Source organism: Engystomops pustulosus, chromosome 1 (genome assembly GCF_040894005.1).
Source record: "Engystomops pustulosus chromosome 1, aEngPut4.maternal, whole genome shotgun sequence".
Lineage (NCBI taxonomy): Eukaryota > Metazoa > Chordata > Amphibia > Anura > Leptodactylidae > Engystomops > Engystomops pustulosus.
The window spans coordinates 207,128,103-207,143,415 of NC_092411.1; the positions used below are offsets into that span (position 1 = coordinate 207,128,103).

Here is a 15,313-nt window from a genome sequence, read left to right on the forward strand (position 1 = left end):
TTAAGCTTTATTGTTAATACTGGTTCTTATGACAACCCAACATTTTTAAAATCCAATTGTCACAGAGAGCAAAAAAATTTTGACTGGGGTTACAATTATAAAGTATACAGTTCCAACTTACATACAAATTCAACTTAAAGGAAACCTACCACTTGAAGTGGCAGGTTTCTGATGGAAATACCGGGCACCAGCTCAGGGTGAGCTGGTGCCGGAGCTTATTTTCGTTAGTGTTTTAAACCGCGGTATCGCGGTTTAAAACACTTTTTAAACTTTATAGCCGGCGCAGGCAGGTACGCGCTCGGCGCTTACCATGCGCGCGGCTCTCATTCACTTCCTATGTAGCCGCGTGCACGGTAAGCGCCGAGCGCGTACCTGTCTGCGCCGGCTATAAAGTTTAAAAAGTGTTTTAAACCGCGATACCACGGTTTAAAACACTAACGAAAATAAGCTCCGGCACCAGCTCACCCTGAGCTGGTGCCCGGTATTTCCATCAGAAACCTGCCACTACAAGTGGTAGGTTTCCTTTAAGAACAATCCTACAGAACCTATCTTGTACTTAACATGGGGACTGCCTGTACTCGAGTTTTGTGCTGCAAATTCCCCACCCAGCTTATACTCGGGTATATAAAAAAATAAGCTGCTGACATCACAGAGTGCACCGTCCGTGCCATGCGCATGGAGACGTTGCAGTCCTGTCGCCGGCTTGAAGAAAGAAGAGGTGCTGGCGCTGACCCGCAGCGAACATGAAGATGGAAGCAGAGCTGCCCGGGCTGTCGGAATGGTGACTACCGAGTTTCTTTTTTTTACGGGCTGGCAGGCTACATATTATATAATGGGGGCTGGCTGTATACTACAGGGGGCTGGCAGGCTGTATAAAACAGAGGACTGGCAGTATATATATATATATATATATATATATGTATTACATGGGCTGGCAGGCTGTATACTACAGGGGTCTGGCTGTATACTACAGGGGCTGGCAGGCTTTATACTACAGGAGGCTGGCAGGCTGTATACTACTGGGAGCTTGCTGGCTATATACTGCAGAGGCTGTGACCAATGCATTTACCACCCTCGGCTTATACTCGAGTCAATAGGTTTTTCCAGTTTGTGTTAAAATTGGTGGTCTCGGCTTATACTTGGGTCGGCTTATACTCAAGTATTGACAGTAATTACAGTATATGGAAGCATTTACCCTTTTAAGTATGAAAATCCTCCATCAGATCATCAGGTCATGAAATTAAAATGGCTTTAACAGGAATAAAATATTTTGTTATATGTGGCTGGGGAAGGGGGGCTTTAAAAATAATAAACCTCTGTTACTCACCACTTCTATAACAAGGTCTTGCTGTCTTAATTGTGTAGTACAAGAAACAGGAAATACAAGCTGATTCTAACATATTAGATCTCTGCCTCTCTAACACACAGTAACTGTCCCATTGTTCTGTATCTGGCCTTTTGCTGGTACTGAAAGTGTGGATTGGTAACATTGCTGGGTAAAAGCCAATACATCTGCTATTACCTTGAAAAGGAAAAGAGTAATCTCCTTTACCACCCTATCAAAATTTCCGGATGCGATTTATCTAGAGAAGCCAACTAGTTTTAATTGCATTCTACTATTAAAGAATAGTCCCATTGACTTTCAGTTACCTGATGCTTTCTCTTTCCTTTCTAGATAGTAGAATATGACAAAGGGGTATGTTATATAAAATGAGAAGTCAAATTATTCCCTAAAACGAACATTTCTGTCTGAATTTTTAAGACAAGTACCATACCGATCTTGCTAAAGGTAGCCATATATAAGACAGGTATTAATGGCTAAATGATCATTTAATTAACTATTATTTGGTCAGATGTCTTAGCATTTTAGTCTTCAATGGCTCCAACATTTCTTGTAACTGGCCATATCGGGCTCAAGCACAAATGATCCCCTATTGTGAAATAGTTCTTTCACGTCATGATCAGCCATATGTGCTGACTTTTCAGCATGGCTCTGGAGTCAGAGACCATTTTGGAGTAGTCTGAGTGGGAATAAAATGGATCAACTCCAAATATATGTAATATATTCTTACAATTACAATTTCAAAGCAGTATGTGCTGAATATTTAATTCATAAAAATTGGGGAATTTCTAGACTGTCCAATAACTGTCTGTTATAATCCTGATCTAAGGATGCAGGCTTTAGGTTGAGATAAATGTGGATGTACTCTTTGCTCATGCTCAGTAGTAAAGCCCCTCCCTTATAGATCACAATAAACAAGCACTTGGAATGTGTGTACTCATTTTAGCACTGGTAGAGTGACCTGACAACCAGGATTAAAGTAAAATTGGATTAAGGCATCTTTCTGTATGCTGTTTTATGTTTTAGTTTGCTTTCCTCTGAATTCATGTTTGTAGAGGTTAGCTGCTCTGCTCTATACACTATACAGAGAACATAAGGGGACAACTTTTTTCAAATTTATAAATGTAGAAACACACACATGTGAAAATTCTATATGTGTAGAAGCCAAGCCTTCATTTTATCACTGCTAGACTGTGATACTAAAGCTCATCGCCCAGTCCGTTTCTCTAGTCCTTAGTGGAAAAAGTTCTGCAAGATTATGAACTCAAAAAAGAACAGGCTCTTGTATTGTTACTGACAATGCATTAAACATGACAAGTAATGACAATGAAACAGATGAATGAGGATAATGATGAGGGTGAACAACAGCTAGAAGAAAACTATTCCTGTAACAGAGGAAAATACAGATAACAGAACAACAATATGATCCTTTAATTAAGATTTGATCATGTTGAAGTTGCTTCAAAACTTTCTCAAATTCATCACATGTGCTGTGTTGTGCACACACTGCAGCTCGCAATAAAGGATAGTCTGCAAGAGGGACATGCTGGAACGCTCATTAATAAGATGGGGAAATTGGTTATTGCTGACAGAACCCCTAAAATTGATACCATCTTAAAGAGATGTGCTGGGAAAGGAGCAAATGTAGACCTTGTAGATGCACTTGGTGGGGTTTTACCTATTTAATGTGATTGCAGAAACCCATTCTTGTAGACATGGCCAACCCTAAGGTAACACTACATTTTTTACTGTCACGGATGCACACTTGACCCATATCTCGGGTCGCGGGCTCACCCGTGCCCCTCTCTGCCCGATAGCGCCTGCACAACTTACCAGAGCACCGTTAATTGGCACTGGCCTCTTCCAAGAATCCTCTAAATTCCAGCCTCTCCCTGCACACCCTGCCGGATCTTCGTGCCTTGTGTCCTAGAGAAAGCTTTGTTCCCATGCCCTTTGCTGTTAGTGTGTTTTCCCGTTGTGCCCCTGTTTCTGACTACGTTCCTGACTACGCTCCTCTGCTGCTTGCCTTGACTTGTTGCTACGTCCCCCAACTCTGATCCAGTGCTGCCCGTCCTGACCTCCTACCTATCCCCGGCTACGATCCTGCCTTACGTCTGTGCACCTCGCCTTGGCTGCCACTGCGGAAAAAGTCGCACCTGTGGAACGACCTGGTGGTACCACGCCACAGCAAGTCCAATCTGCGGTGGACTCTGATGAAAACCGGGCACCACTTCGATTCCGGTCCCAGGTATCGGCTTATGTCATCCTCCGTGGTGGTCCAGTGGGTCCACTACCCCTGGAGCCTGACAAATATAAATGGGCACTATTAAAGGAATTGCTTCATCACCCATTTACAATGACTAAAAAACTTCAAACTGAAGATTTAACTCCTGGAATTTTCATAAATAAATGGAAGAACTTGCTGTTTTTCCTATCCCAAAGAAGAGGTTTAACCACAGATGACATTGTTGCTTCAATGAAACAGAGAATGACACACCTATTAGAAAATAAAATTCTTTTGGTAGCTGTTTATGTGGGCCTAAGTCATCATATATTGTTGGATGATCAACAGCTTACCAAAGCAAAAGAAGCTAGCAGTGAGGATGAGTGGGCTGGAGGATGGCAAAGAGCCAAGAGGAATTGGGTTTATCACTGTTACTGGTGCTGCTGCTACAATATCTTCAGCCTCATCACATGAGGAGTTTAATTATGAAAAGTACTTGGATGACATAGAGAAGGCAAATTGTTGCTGTAGGGAAAAACATTCTGCCGTTCTTCAAAACTTACTGATCATGAGGCAATTCCTCTACATTCAGAAATTCAGATGTTACCCATGTGGTTAATGCATTGCCACCAACCCAAGTCAGTGTAGAGAGGCCGTTCTTTAGCCTTAAAATAATTAGGTAATCTATGAAGGAGGATCTGATGGAGGTGAAACTGTTTCTAAGAACGAATTCATAGACTCATTAAACAAATATTATTCAGTACATTTTTGTTGAAAATAAATAACTTGGTTATTGTATCATAATGGTGATAAAAAGCCTTATTACTACTGTATATGCATCACTTAATCCCTTACAGATGCGTCACGCGTCGGCTGGGGGTGATTGGAGAAGACTCACGGGCTGAGCCTCCTCCATAGCCGGTGTTTGCTGCATGTAGCAGCAAACACTTACCGGTAACATCCGCCATCTTGGCTCCGGTGTCATTGGGGAGCAGCGATCCATTTGCTATCACAAACCCGACACTGTAATGTATTAGGCTATGTGCAAACTCTCTGTAGTATGGCAGTATATGGAGGGATCAATCAGAGAACCTAGGGTTAAAGTACCCTAGGGAGTCTGAAAAATAGTAAAAAATAAAAAAAGTTTTAAAAAATTAAATAAAAAACCCTAAAAATTGAAATCATCCCCTTTCCCTAGAACTGATATAAATAAAACAGTAAAAGCCATAAAAATGATTGTTCCAAAATGTCAGATCTATCAAAATATAATAACTGTTTTCCCGTTCTTTAACCCTGTAACAGAAAATAGCGCCCAAAGTCGAAAATGCCACTTTTTTGCCATTTTGAAAAGTATTAAAAAATGCATAAAAAGTGATTAATAGGCCATACCGTCCTAAAAATTGTAGCAGTGAAAACACCACCAAAAATTGTAAAAAATCACACCACACACTGCTCCGAAGTATGAAAAACTTATTAGCGCCAGAATATGGCAAAATGAAGATTATTTTTGTTTGTAAAGGAGGTTTTAATTTTTGTAAATTTATGAAAACATTATAAAAAAACCTATACAAATTTGGTATCCCCGTGATCGTACTGACCCAAAGAATAGAGTAGTCATTTGGGGTGTACAGTGAAAACCGTAAAATCCAAGCCAAAAGAAAACGGTGCAAATGCTTTTTTTCAAAAATTTCACTGCATTTGGAATTTTTTTCCTGCTTCCCATTACACGGCATGGCATATTAAATATCATCACTACAAAGTACAATATGCAATAGTGCAATAGGCCTGGTCATTAAGGGGTTAAACATCCCCATGCATGTGGAAGCCCTGCTTTTCACAGTATGAAAGTCTAACACTGGTTTGCCAAACTCCTTGCTTGTTATTATAATGCAATAAGAAATAACATTGTGTGGCAGGAACTCAATGCACAGAACCATCTACCTTAAAGGGGTATTCCCACGAAGACAAGTTTCTTAAATGTACTCAGGATAACAAAATAACACATTCTCTTATTCACAGTTATTAACAAAATACAGCATTTCACAGATACAAGTCCAACCTGTCTCTATCAGTCCTGGTGAACACAATTTCAGTTGCCACTAGACACGACCCTGTAACTTCTGACTTAAAGGGTTATTCCCATCTGGGCATTTACATTTAATTCCTTTGCCATAGGTAAACATTTCTTCAATTGGATGTTATTAAAAAAAAAAATGTTTGAAGATAATTTTGCATAATTGTAGCTTCCTCGGATACGACCACTTCACATTTTTGCAGCAGTGGCCAGACATGCTGTATTGAGTCCTGCCTGACCACCTGGTTTCAGCGTTCATTACCACAGAATGGCTGTGGGACCTGCAGTAACTCCCAGACATTTCATATACAAACACCCTTTGTGTCTTTGTGCAATCACTCCAGCAGAGGTATCCAATGATCCAAGGACGCAGTCTTGTTCCTAAGGGACAATATAACTACATTTATGAGAAATTATCTTCTCACGGGTAAATTTTTTTAAATAACATCTAATTGAAGAAATATATATATATATATATATATCAGATTAATAAAACTGAATGTGAATGCCCAAGAATACCCCTTTAAGGCTGGGGACTCCATCTTTGATTTCTGTGCAATGCTGTGCTGAAGAGTTTCTCTCTCTCTGCACTCTAGCCCTGCCCCCTGCAGTCCAGAACAGAGCTCAGTGACTAATGAACACTGAGACACAGACAATCAATTCCTGCCAGCAGCAGCAGCATCAGAAGTACTTCAAGCTACAGACAGCTACGTTGTTTATCTGGGGAGGCATAGTAAAAAGGCATAATAGAGCTATTGTGTTGTGGAATAGCAGAGATGTTAGGAGAGCTGACATTGTGTGTAATAGACATCTCATTTATCTCCTCATGTCATCTCTGATCTGTATCATCTCTCTATGTGTGAGTGTGTTAGTACAATGTTCAGAAGCCAGATGGAAGTGTATATAGACCTGTACCCTAATAATCTAACCACAATGTCAGCTCACAGAACTAGATGGATCATAATGTGTCTGCTGAAATTGACATTTTGCACTTGGCAGCCTAGGGAGTGATAGGAGCTAAAACAGCAATAAAACTGATTAAAATTGTGAAGTAATGGGTTAGAAATTATCTTTATTGTGTTAACATCACAAGGGATTGAAAGTTGAAAATTTCGTTCATGGGAAAAGCTCTTTAAGGTAAATTATTTGAGGTTTACCTCCATTCTATTCCGACAAAACCCTTTAATAAATGCCATCGTATATATATATGGCTTACTGTGGCTTAATGACATGGGAAATATTGAACATTGCAATAAATCCTAGTTTGGACAACTCCCTTATGTATCCTTGTCTGATGACATCTCCACGATTAGAAAAAGTGCATCCCCCATTCAGGTATACAACACCACAGAGCTGTTTTATGTAATGCCCAGTGAAGTTGTATGGAACAAAGCTATAGCTGAAAATGCCTCTAGTCAGAGCTGCATCATTTTACTGGTAATGCAGCCTGCCCCAGTACAACTGTGGTTAAAACTTGCTGCTCCTAACAAGTGGAAATCAAAGTTGGTAGGTGGTTTTGGCAGCCAGAGAGGGAGAGAGGCACAGCTCTTGCAGTGTGTCTTTTTCACCTGTCCAGCAACCCCCCTCCTTATGTGCTGTTTGGTCGGCGCCCTGAGCGGTCGCATGTCATATGTATAATACATATTTTCTACACACAGCCAATGGAGAAGAATGTAACGCATGTTGTTTAAGCTATTGTTTTCTACTACAGCACTCAAATCTACACTAATATTTTTAAATTTCAATTCTGACACTTGGTTTCACTTTAAGGTCTACTTATACATGAATATCAATAATAAACTGTGCAATACTTGATGTCATTTTATTTTCTATTATTATCTCTGCTGAAGTTAGCACAATGTAACAATGTTGCCTGGAGGAATGCTTGGTTGGAGTATTTGCCAAGTGCTACTCTTGCCTACAGCTGAGCACATTGCTAGTGACTTACACATATGTAACCCTAGGGCCAGATTACTTACTGTGCTTTATGGTCTCTTCAGGAAACCGATAAATGGGTTCAGCCTTTGACAAGTCCTGGCTGGCAAGAGCAATTTGCAAGATGTACTGTGAGCGCACATCTTCAATTTTACACAAAATTACATAGGTGTCCTATAAAATGTCTCTAATGCAGCTGACAAGCTGGGGCCTGAATTTTCTGGGAAGAGATGTAGATAAATCTTGCAATTTCAATATGTCTTGTACCTCTTATCCCTAGGTGTAATAGAAATACAGATTGTGTCTACTTTTAATTCTGTTAATGTGATACTTCACCTGATGCCTTGAAAGCCCGGGAGATTGATAGCCCAGACATGATATTCCTTATTAAATAAAGAACATTAATATTCCCCACTTTACCACTAAACAAAGATACCGTAACATTAAAGCTAAATAATACAATGTGAGAGGTGCGGTTATATGTTAATTGTTTGCATCAATGCACAGAGTTTAGTAATTATTTAAGGGAATCAGTCACCAAAAATGGACTCAATAAACTATTGCCTTTATTGTGGCAATGTCCTGAAGTCAGAAGTAAAATGACTGTATGAAGTCATGTTAACAGAGAGTTTAAAGCTGAAGTCAAGCTCTCCCGCCAAAGAACACTCCCTCTAATGTGAATGACGTCAGCAGTCTTCAGGAAAGCTAGTTTATGTGGTCCCTTCGGCAATGCAAGATTGACTTCCCTGCTACACTCTTCACCTCCAAGATTTTGTACAACCAAGTCACATCTCAATTCAAAATACATTTTTTGGGTTATGCCAAATCGCAGGATCATGAAAGAAACATGAATTGGAAGGTGTTAACCAATTTGCAAACACACTGGTAGCGGTTTTATAGATCAATTTCTGCTTAGATATTTAGTATCTGATGCAGCATTATCACAAGATATTATAAATTAATATCAAAACTTGGCGTGAACAGATTTATTATATACTTTAGTCCAGGGGTCATTGGTTCCAGTATATCCAGGTCAATTTTTGCAGTTCTGTTTTGTTCATCTTTAAATGCTGATCTTTGGAATATCTTTACATATCATAACCATTTTACTTAATTTATTTCAAAACATATTAGAATTTAACTCTTTATTTTTATTTATAGAATTAGCACATAAATAACTAAAAATGTGTCAAAAATAAGCTGTCATATTTCCCATTACCTATTCCCAACATGAAGGGAAGGTACGTTCTGACCAGCGCCATACTATTATGGGGCATATTATGATGCTGGCTCACAAACAATCAATACAACAATACAGAAAAGAGTGCCAGCTGCATATTGCAGCTGACATCCTGATGTAACACCCGCGATCGGAGATTCCACTGAATGACCGCGACGTGTAAGGGGCTTCCGATGTGGATTGCACCACATCGCTCTGAGACTGCAGGACCTGACTGTAACTCACTGAGCATGCACAGTTACATAACTCACTGCAATGCTGTAGAAATGCTACAAGCTCAACACTTGTTTGCGCCAAACTGTCAAAAGAATAAATAAAAATAAAGTGAAAGTCCCATAAACACTACCATTTCATATAGACATATAATAAAGTACAAAAAATACACTAAATCAGAACACCCCCCCCCCACACACACACACATATATTTGGTCTTTAGCAATCAGAACAATAAATCAGAAACATTATTGGACCCACTCAGTGAATGCCGTAAAAAAACAAAAAAAGATATACGCCCATACATCGTTGTAATTTTGTCATCATCATAAACAACAGGTTGGTAGAGTTTAACCCCTTCAGGTCTTAGCCATTTTAGACCTTTAGGACCGTGCCTGATTTTTAAAATTTGCCCTGTATCATTATAGGAGATAATAACTTTGCAAGGCTTTAACATATCCAGGGAATTTTGAGATTGTGACTTTCAGAGGCCTAGACAGCAGTAAAACCTCATAAATCATGCCATTTTAGAAACTACAACCCTCAATGTGTGAAAAATCAACTTTAAGAAGTGTGTTAACCCTTTAGATGTTTCACAGGGGTTCAAATTAAATGGAGGTGTAATTTACAAGCGAAAAATTTTTTTTTTAGACAATATATTAGTTTTGGCCAAAGATTAAACCGTCACAAAGTATTAAATGATGAAAAACCCACAAAGTTTGATACCCAATTTCCATATGTGGTGGTAAACTGCTGTAGGGGCGCAGGGCCGGGCAGAAGGAGCACCATTCAGAGCAGATTTGCATTGTCACATTTTCCAGGCTACAAAATGTTTATTTTTTGATATTTGGACTTATGGGGGATTATTTTTTTCGTGGATGAGTTCCACTTTTCAGGTAGATAATTAGCTATTGAACCCCTCAGAAATGATCAGATTTCATTAACTCTTTCTTGGTGTGCTGAAAAACCTAACCTCGGCTTATACAAGAGTCAATTTAAAAAAAAAATTAATACTCACCCTCCGGCACCCGGATCCTCGGCGGCGGTTTCTCTCTTCTTTCTTCACTAGCCGGCAGTCGCATCCTTGCGATCTGCCGGCGGGCGCACAATATGATGCAGTGGTCGAGGATCCAGGAGCCGCCGCCGAGGATCCTGGAGCCGACTCTATGCATCAAAGGTGAGTATCGTCGGAGGGTGAGTATTAAGTTTTGTTTTTTTATTATTCGGTTGGCTTACTGGGGGTAGGCTGTATACTTGTTGGGGCAGGCTGTATGCTACTTGGGGCAGGCTGTATACGTCTTGGGGGCAGGCTGTATACGTCTTGGGGGCAGGCTGTATACTTCTTGGGGGCAGGCTGTATACTTCTTGGGGGCAGGCTGTATACTACATGGGTGCAGGCTGTATACTACATGGGGGCAGGCTGTATACTACATGGGGGCAGGCTGTATACTACATGGGGGCAGGCTGTATACTACATGGGGGCAGGCTGGCTGTATACTACATGGGGGCAGGCTGGCTGTATACTACATGGGGCAGGCTGGCTGTATACTACTGGGGGCTGGCTGGCTGTATACTACTGGGGGCTGGCTGTATACTACAGGGGGCTGGCTGGCTGTATACTACAGGAGGCTGGCTGGCTGTATACTACAGGAGGCTGGCTGGCTGTATACTACAGGGGGCTTGCTGGCTGTATACTACATGGGGGCTGGCTGCCTGTATACTACATGGGGGCTGGCTGCCTGTATACTACACCCTCGGCTTATACTCGGGTTTTCCCAGTTTTTGGTGGTAAAATTAGGGGTCCCGGCTTATACTTGGGTCGGATTATACTCAAGTATATACAGTATATAGGTTTTATTGTGTTTTACATACATTTTCAAAAATTAAACGAATGTGTACGAAAAATTCAAAAAAATGTTTGCTATCTTCTGAAGCTAATAACTTTTTCATACTTTGGTGTATGGAGCTGTGTGATATGTAATCATTTGCAAAATGAGCGAACCTTTTCATTGCTACCATTTTGAGGAGTGTGCGACATTTTGATCACTTTTTATTACATTTTTATGTCATGTAAAAAGGTGTAAAAGTCGCATCGGACATTTAGGTGCCATTTCCCAATTTGGAGATCACCGTCGGCAATAACCAATTTAATATTTTGATAGATCGGGCATTTTGGGACGCGGTGATACCTTATGTGTTTGTGATTTTAACTGTTCATTATGTTTTATATCAGTTCTAGGGAAAGGGGGGTGATTTGAATTTTTAATATTTTATACATTTTTTAAACTTTTTTTTTTCCCCACTATTTCTTAGACCCTCTAGGGTACATTAACCCTAGATGGTCAGATTGTTGCTACCGTATACTGTAATACTAGTGTATTGCAGTATATGGCGTTTTTGCATATGTGGCTCATTGTAACGAATCTCAGGGTACCATGCAGCCTAGGGTCTGAGGAAGACCCGAGGCTGTCATGGCAGCCGATCGCCGCCCCCCGATGACGTTCGGGTGAGAGACGATCTGAAGAAACATGGCAGCGCCCATGTGCCGCCACATTTTAAATGCTGCTGGCAACTTTGCCGGAGGCAGAGAAGAGGTTAACACCCGCGATCAGTGCAAGCACCGACTATGGGTGATGGGTCTCTGCTGCAATATGCAGCAAAACCCATCTCTGTATGAAGAGGGCTCAGCCCGTGAGCCCTCTTCATAATCCTTCATAGCTCTGCGGCAGATATATCCGTCGCAGAGTGTGGAGGGGTTAAAACAAATCAGAATTAATTCTTGTTTATGGTTTTTAGGATTTTTAGAACTACTTTTGTGAGAAATTTGCTTGTTTTTTTCATTGCCATGTAACAATGGGCAGAACATTTATATTTTTTTTTTACAGAGCTATTTTAGAGCTTATTTTTTGCAGGACAAGATGTACTCTTTTTTGGTATCATGGTGGAGTAAATTTTACTTTTTGATCACTTTTTATGCATTTTTTATGAGGTCAGATGTGACAATTTCATAATTTTTGTGAATTTTTTTTTCTTATGACGTTTATTGTACGGGTTCAGTGACAATTTTATTTTATTGTACGGGTTGTTACGGATGTTGTGATACCCAATATGTTGTGTGTTTTTGGTGTTTTTCACTTTTTTATGTTTTATTTGATTATTGCATGGGATGGGATTTCAGGGGACTTTTATTCTTTTTTTTAATAGTTTTTTTTATTGCACTTTTTTACTGTTTTATTTTGTCCCAGGGTGGGACATGAACAATACTAATGTATTGCAGCATATTACAGTCAGCCTATGCAGACATTAGCACTGTTAGATCGTGCACAGTGCATGATCTTAACAGGCTGCAACTATAGGCGGCCTTTGGGTCCTTAGTGGACCTCAGGGATGCCATTGTAATGATTGGCACCTCCGCGCAATGCAAGGAGGGTGCGATTGTCGCGGTGATGCACCATAGTGACCACGGCGTCTATAGAATTAAACAGGCGGGATTGTGATAGTAGCTACCCCGTGGCTACCCCGTGCCGCTGGGATCCTGTGTCGATCGCATGGGCTCAGCATCTGAGCCCAGGTGATCGCGATGAGGTGATTCTACGTCAAGGTGCGGGAACCACCCATCCTATGACGTAGACTCACATATAGGTGTGGAAAGGGGTAAAGAGCCAAAATCCCCACCACAGTTTCCCTATAATCATCACACCCTTCTGAAGATTTTTGGTCACCATTGTCCCATATATACAGCTTATAGCGGTACATTTTTGATATTTGTACTACAGTCAATAAAATCTTAAAGGAAATCTACCATCAATAATACGTAGGCCTGAGAAGGACAAGGGGGCATCCTCTAAGCCTAGAGGAGAGTCAGTTCTTCCATCGTCATAGACAAAGGTTCCTTACTGTAAGAGCAGTGACACTATGTACATGTTCAAGAGGGGCCTGGATGCCTTTCTGAAGAGTAGTAATATCACATTGTATGGGAATAAAATTTTTGTTAGTAGTTTCTGTTGATCCAGGGAGTTATTCTGACTGCCTGCTTTGAGCCAATTGGCATTAGCTTTGCAGAGATATTGCCTTCTTCAAGATCAACACAATATAATTTATAGGTTGGACTTGATGGACTGATGTCTTTTTCTAACCTCTTTTACTATGATACTATTATACATGGTTTCATGGTCTCACTGATGATGAGAGTGTAACAGTCTGTAAAGTCAGATTGCAAAGGCGCTAGTGTAAGCTCTTTGGTGCATTAGCATAATTTTAAAAGTTGATTTTAAAAGAAAGGAGGCCCTGGATAAAAATTATAAGAAGATTGCCACAGCCACAGGGCTGGATCGATGAGTAAGTGTGGCTTCTTCTACATCTACATTCTCTCAGCAACATTGGAACATAAAAAGACCTGCCATTACATATTCTTTGAATTACAGGGACATTCATCCAGTTATACTTGCTTAAGATATACAAATCATTGTCAGATTAAAAACGTTAGAGACCACACAATTTCCTACATGTCAAGGTCATTGGGTAGTCTTATGTGAATATATCATAACATATGTTAAAAGTAGTATTTTAAGCTCATTTCATAAATAGTATATATTCTAAAAATTAAAGAACACTTTCAGATACCTGCAGGCTATTGGTTTTAATTATTGTTTTCTTCTATTGGCATCAGCCATGCAGGGTTTTTGCCTTTTTGTGGATCAACGCAAAATAATGTATAAGTTGGACTTGATGGACTGATGTCTTTTTCTAACCTCTTTTACTATGATACTACTATGATACATTGTTTCACCCTTCCACAATTTCTTTAAATGACAAACACAATTTAACTGGCAGCCCGACTTTCCAGTTTTCAATGACTTTGCAAAAATGGTGTGCTGTTCCATAGGGGTGACGCTATCAGCCATAGAAATAGAAGTTAGTTGTTTCAAGTCTGTGATTTCTAGAATATTGCATCATTTGCCACACAAACTCATTCAAGTCCCCCACGAAAGCTGGTCGCTCTTGAAAGACAAATGCAAGAGAGGACAGGATAATGCTGAGGATCTCCATGGGTAATCGTTTCAACACTGCAACTGTAATTGCTCACCATTTCAGCACTAAACAGGATCTGTTTTAATCAGTTTCTCAACATTTAAGAGCATGTGTACTGAAAAACCACTCTGCAGTGACCAAACCTCTCATTAGCAGAAAGAATCAAAAAGCTCCTGCTGTTCCCAATCAACTTTTGTCGTAATACCATTCAGCATTAAAGCAACAGCACAGTTCCATAAGTTTGGCTTACATTGATTACACTATTTTCATTTGCTTAGTAAGTAAAAAGTAAACTAGCTAAATTTCTGGTGATCTGGTGGAAGTAGTCCATCGATTGCATCTTTGAACCTTTAATGAAAGGGCCTAGAACAGAAGGGGCACCCAGAGTCTTCTTCATCGTCCCAGATAAAAAATCCCCCAGACAACACTTATGGCCCCTCCTTCAGTCATGGGCAGCCAAGGAACACACATATTCTGAATTTCTCCCCCTCCTTTTCCTGTTATAAATTTCCTCAGAAAAGCTATGGCAGAGCAAGTATAAATAATAACTGCTTAAATAATCTGATGCCACTTTACTATTAATAAGTGGGTTTGGGATTGCAGTCTGGGCACTCGGGCCTAAAAAGGTTTGCCATCACCGGCCTTGAAGAAACGACTAGGGTCCTTTTCCCTGTACAGTGCAATAAATATGCCGTGAATCTGGGAGAGATTAACATGGTAAATTAGATTTAACATGCTAAATGTATTAGTCTTAATCAAGTGTTAAGCAGAAGACAGTACTTATCACTCACACATGTATGGCTGCCACAGTTTTAGCACAAAAGGATACTCTTCACTGTTTCGAATGTCAACCACAAGTAACTTGGGCTTACTGGACTTGGTCTTCTTGGTAGGTCCCTTGACATGACTAGGAACAGTCAGTTCACATAGGTCAATCAGATCCTCCGCCGATATTCGAGGGGACACCTCTGATTTAAGTTCAGTTAACTTTATGGGTTCTCTTCCCTTAAAATAAAAAGAAAATAAATGTGACAACGATAAATGTCCAAATTCAGTATATTTGTGCAATAATATGTTAAATCAACTAATTCACTTAATTCTACTCCTGTAGAAAATATAAAGCAAAAATAAAATCACTTTCCAAGTTTGCTTAAAACTTGGATTAAATCATGAAAGGGCACAAAACAGAGTTTATTTAGTGCTACTAGTCTCTTTCTGTTATTATCTGGAATTCCTGAGCCTTGCATATGACCT

General features: G+C 40.0%; 1 protein-coding gene across 3 annotated transcripts in view; it reads right to left on the minus strand.

Moving 5' to 3' along the window:
* The window catches only part of TBCK (TBC1 domain containing kinase), a 194,937-nt gene that overhangs the window by 19,930 nt on the left and 159,694 nt on the right, over nucleotides 1–15,313 (minus strand). For all 3 annotated transcript variants that reach the window (XM_072119073.1, XM_072119083.1, XM_072119092.1), the window contains one exon: nucleotides 14,889–15,064. In XM_072119073.1, the coding sequence (XP_071975174.1) occupies nucleotides 14,889–15,064 (176 nt within the window). The remainder of the gene's footprint in view (nucleotides 1–14,888; nucleotides 15,065–15,313) is intronic.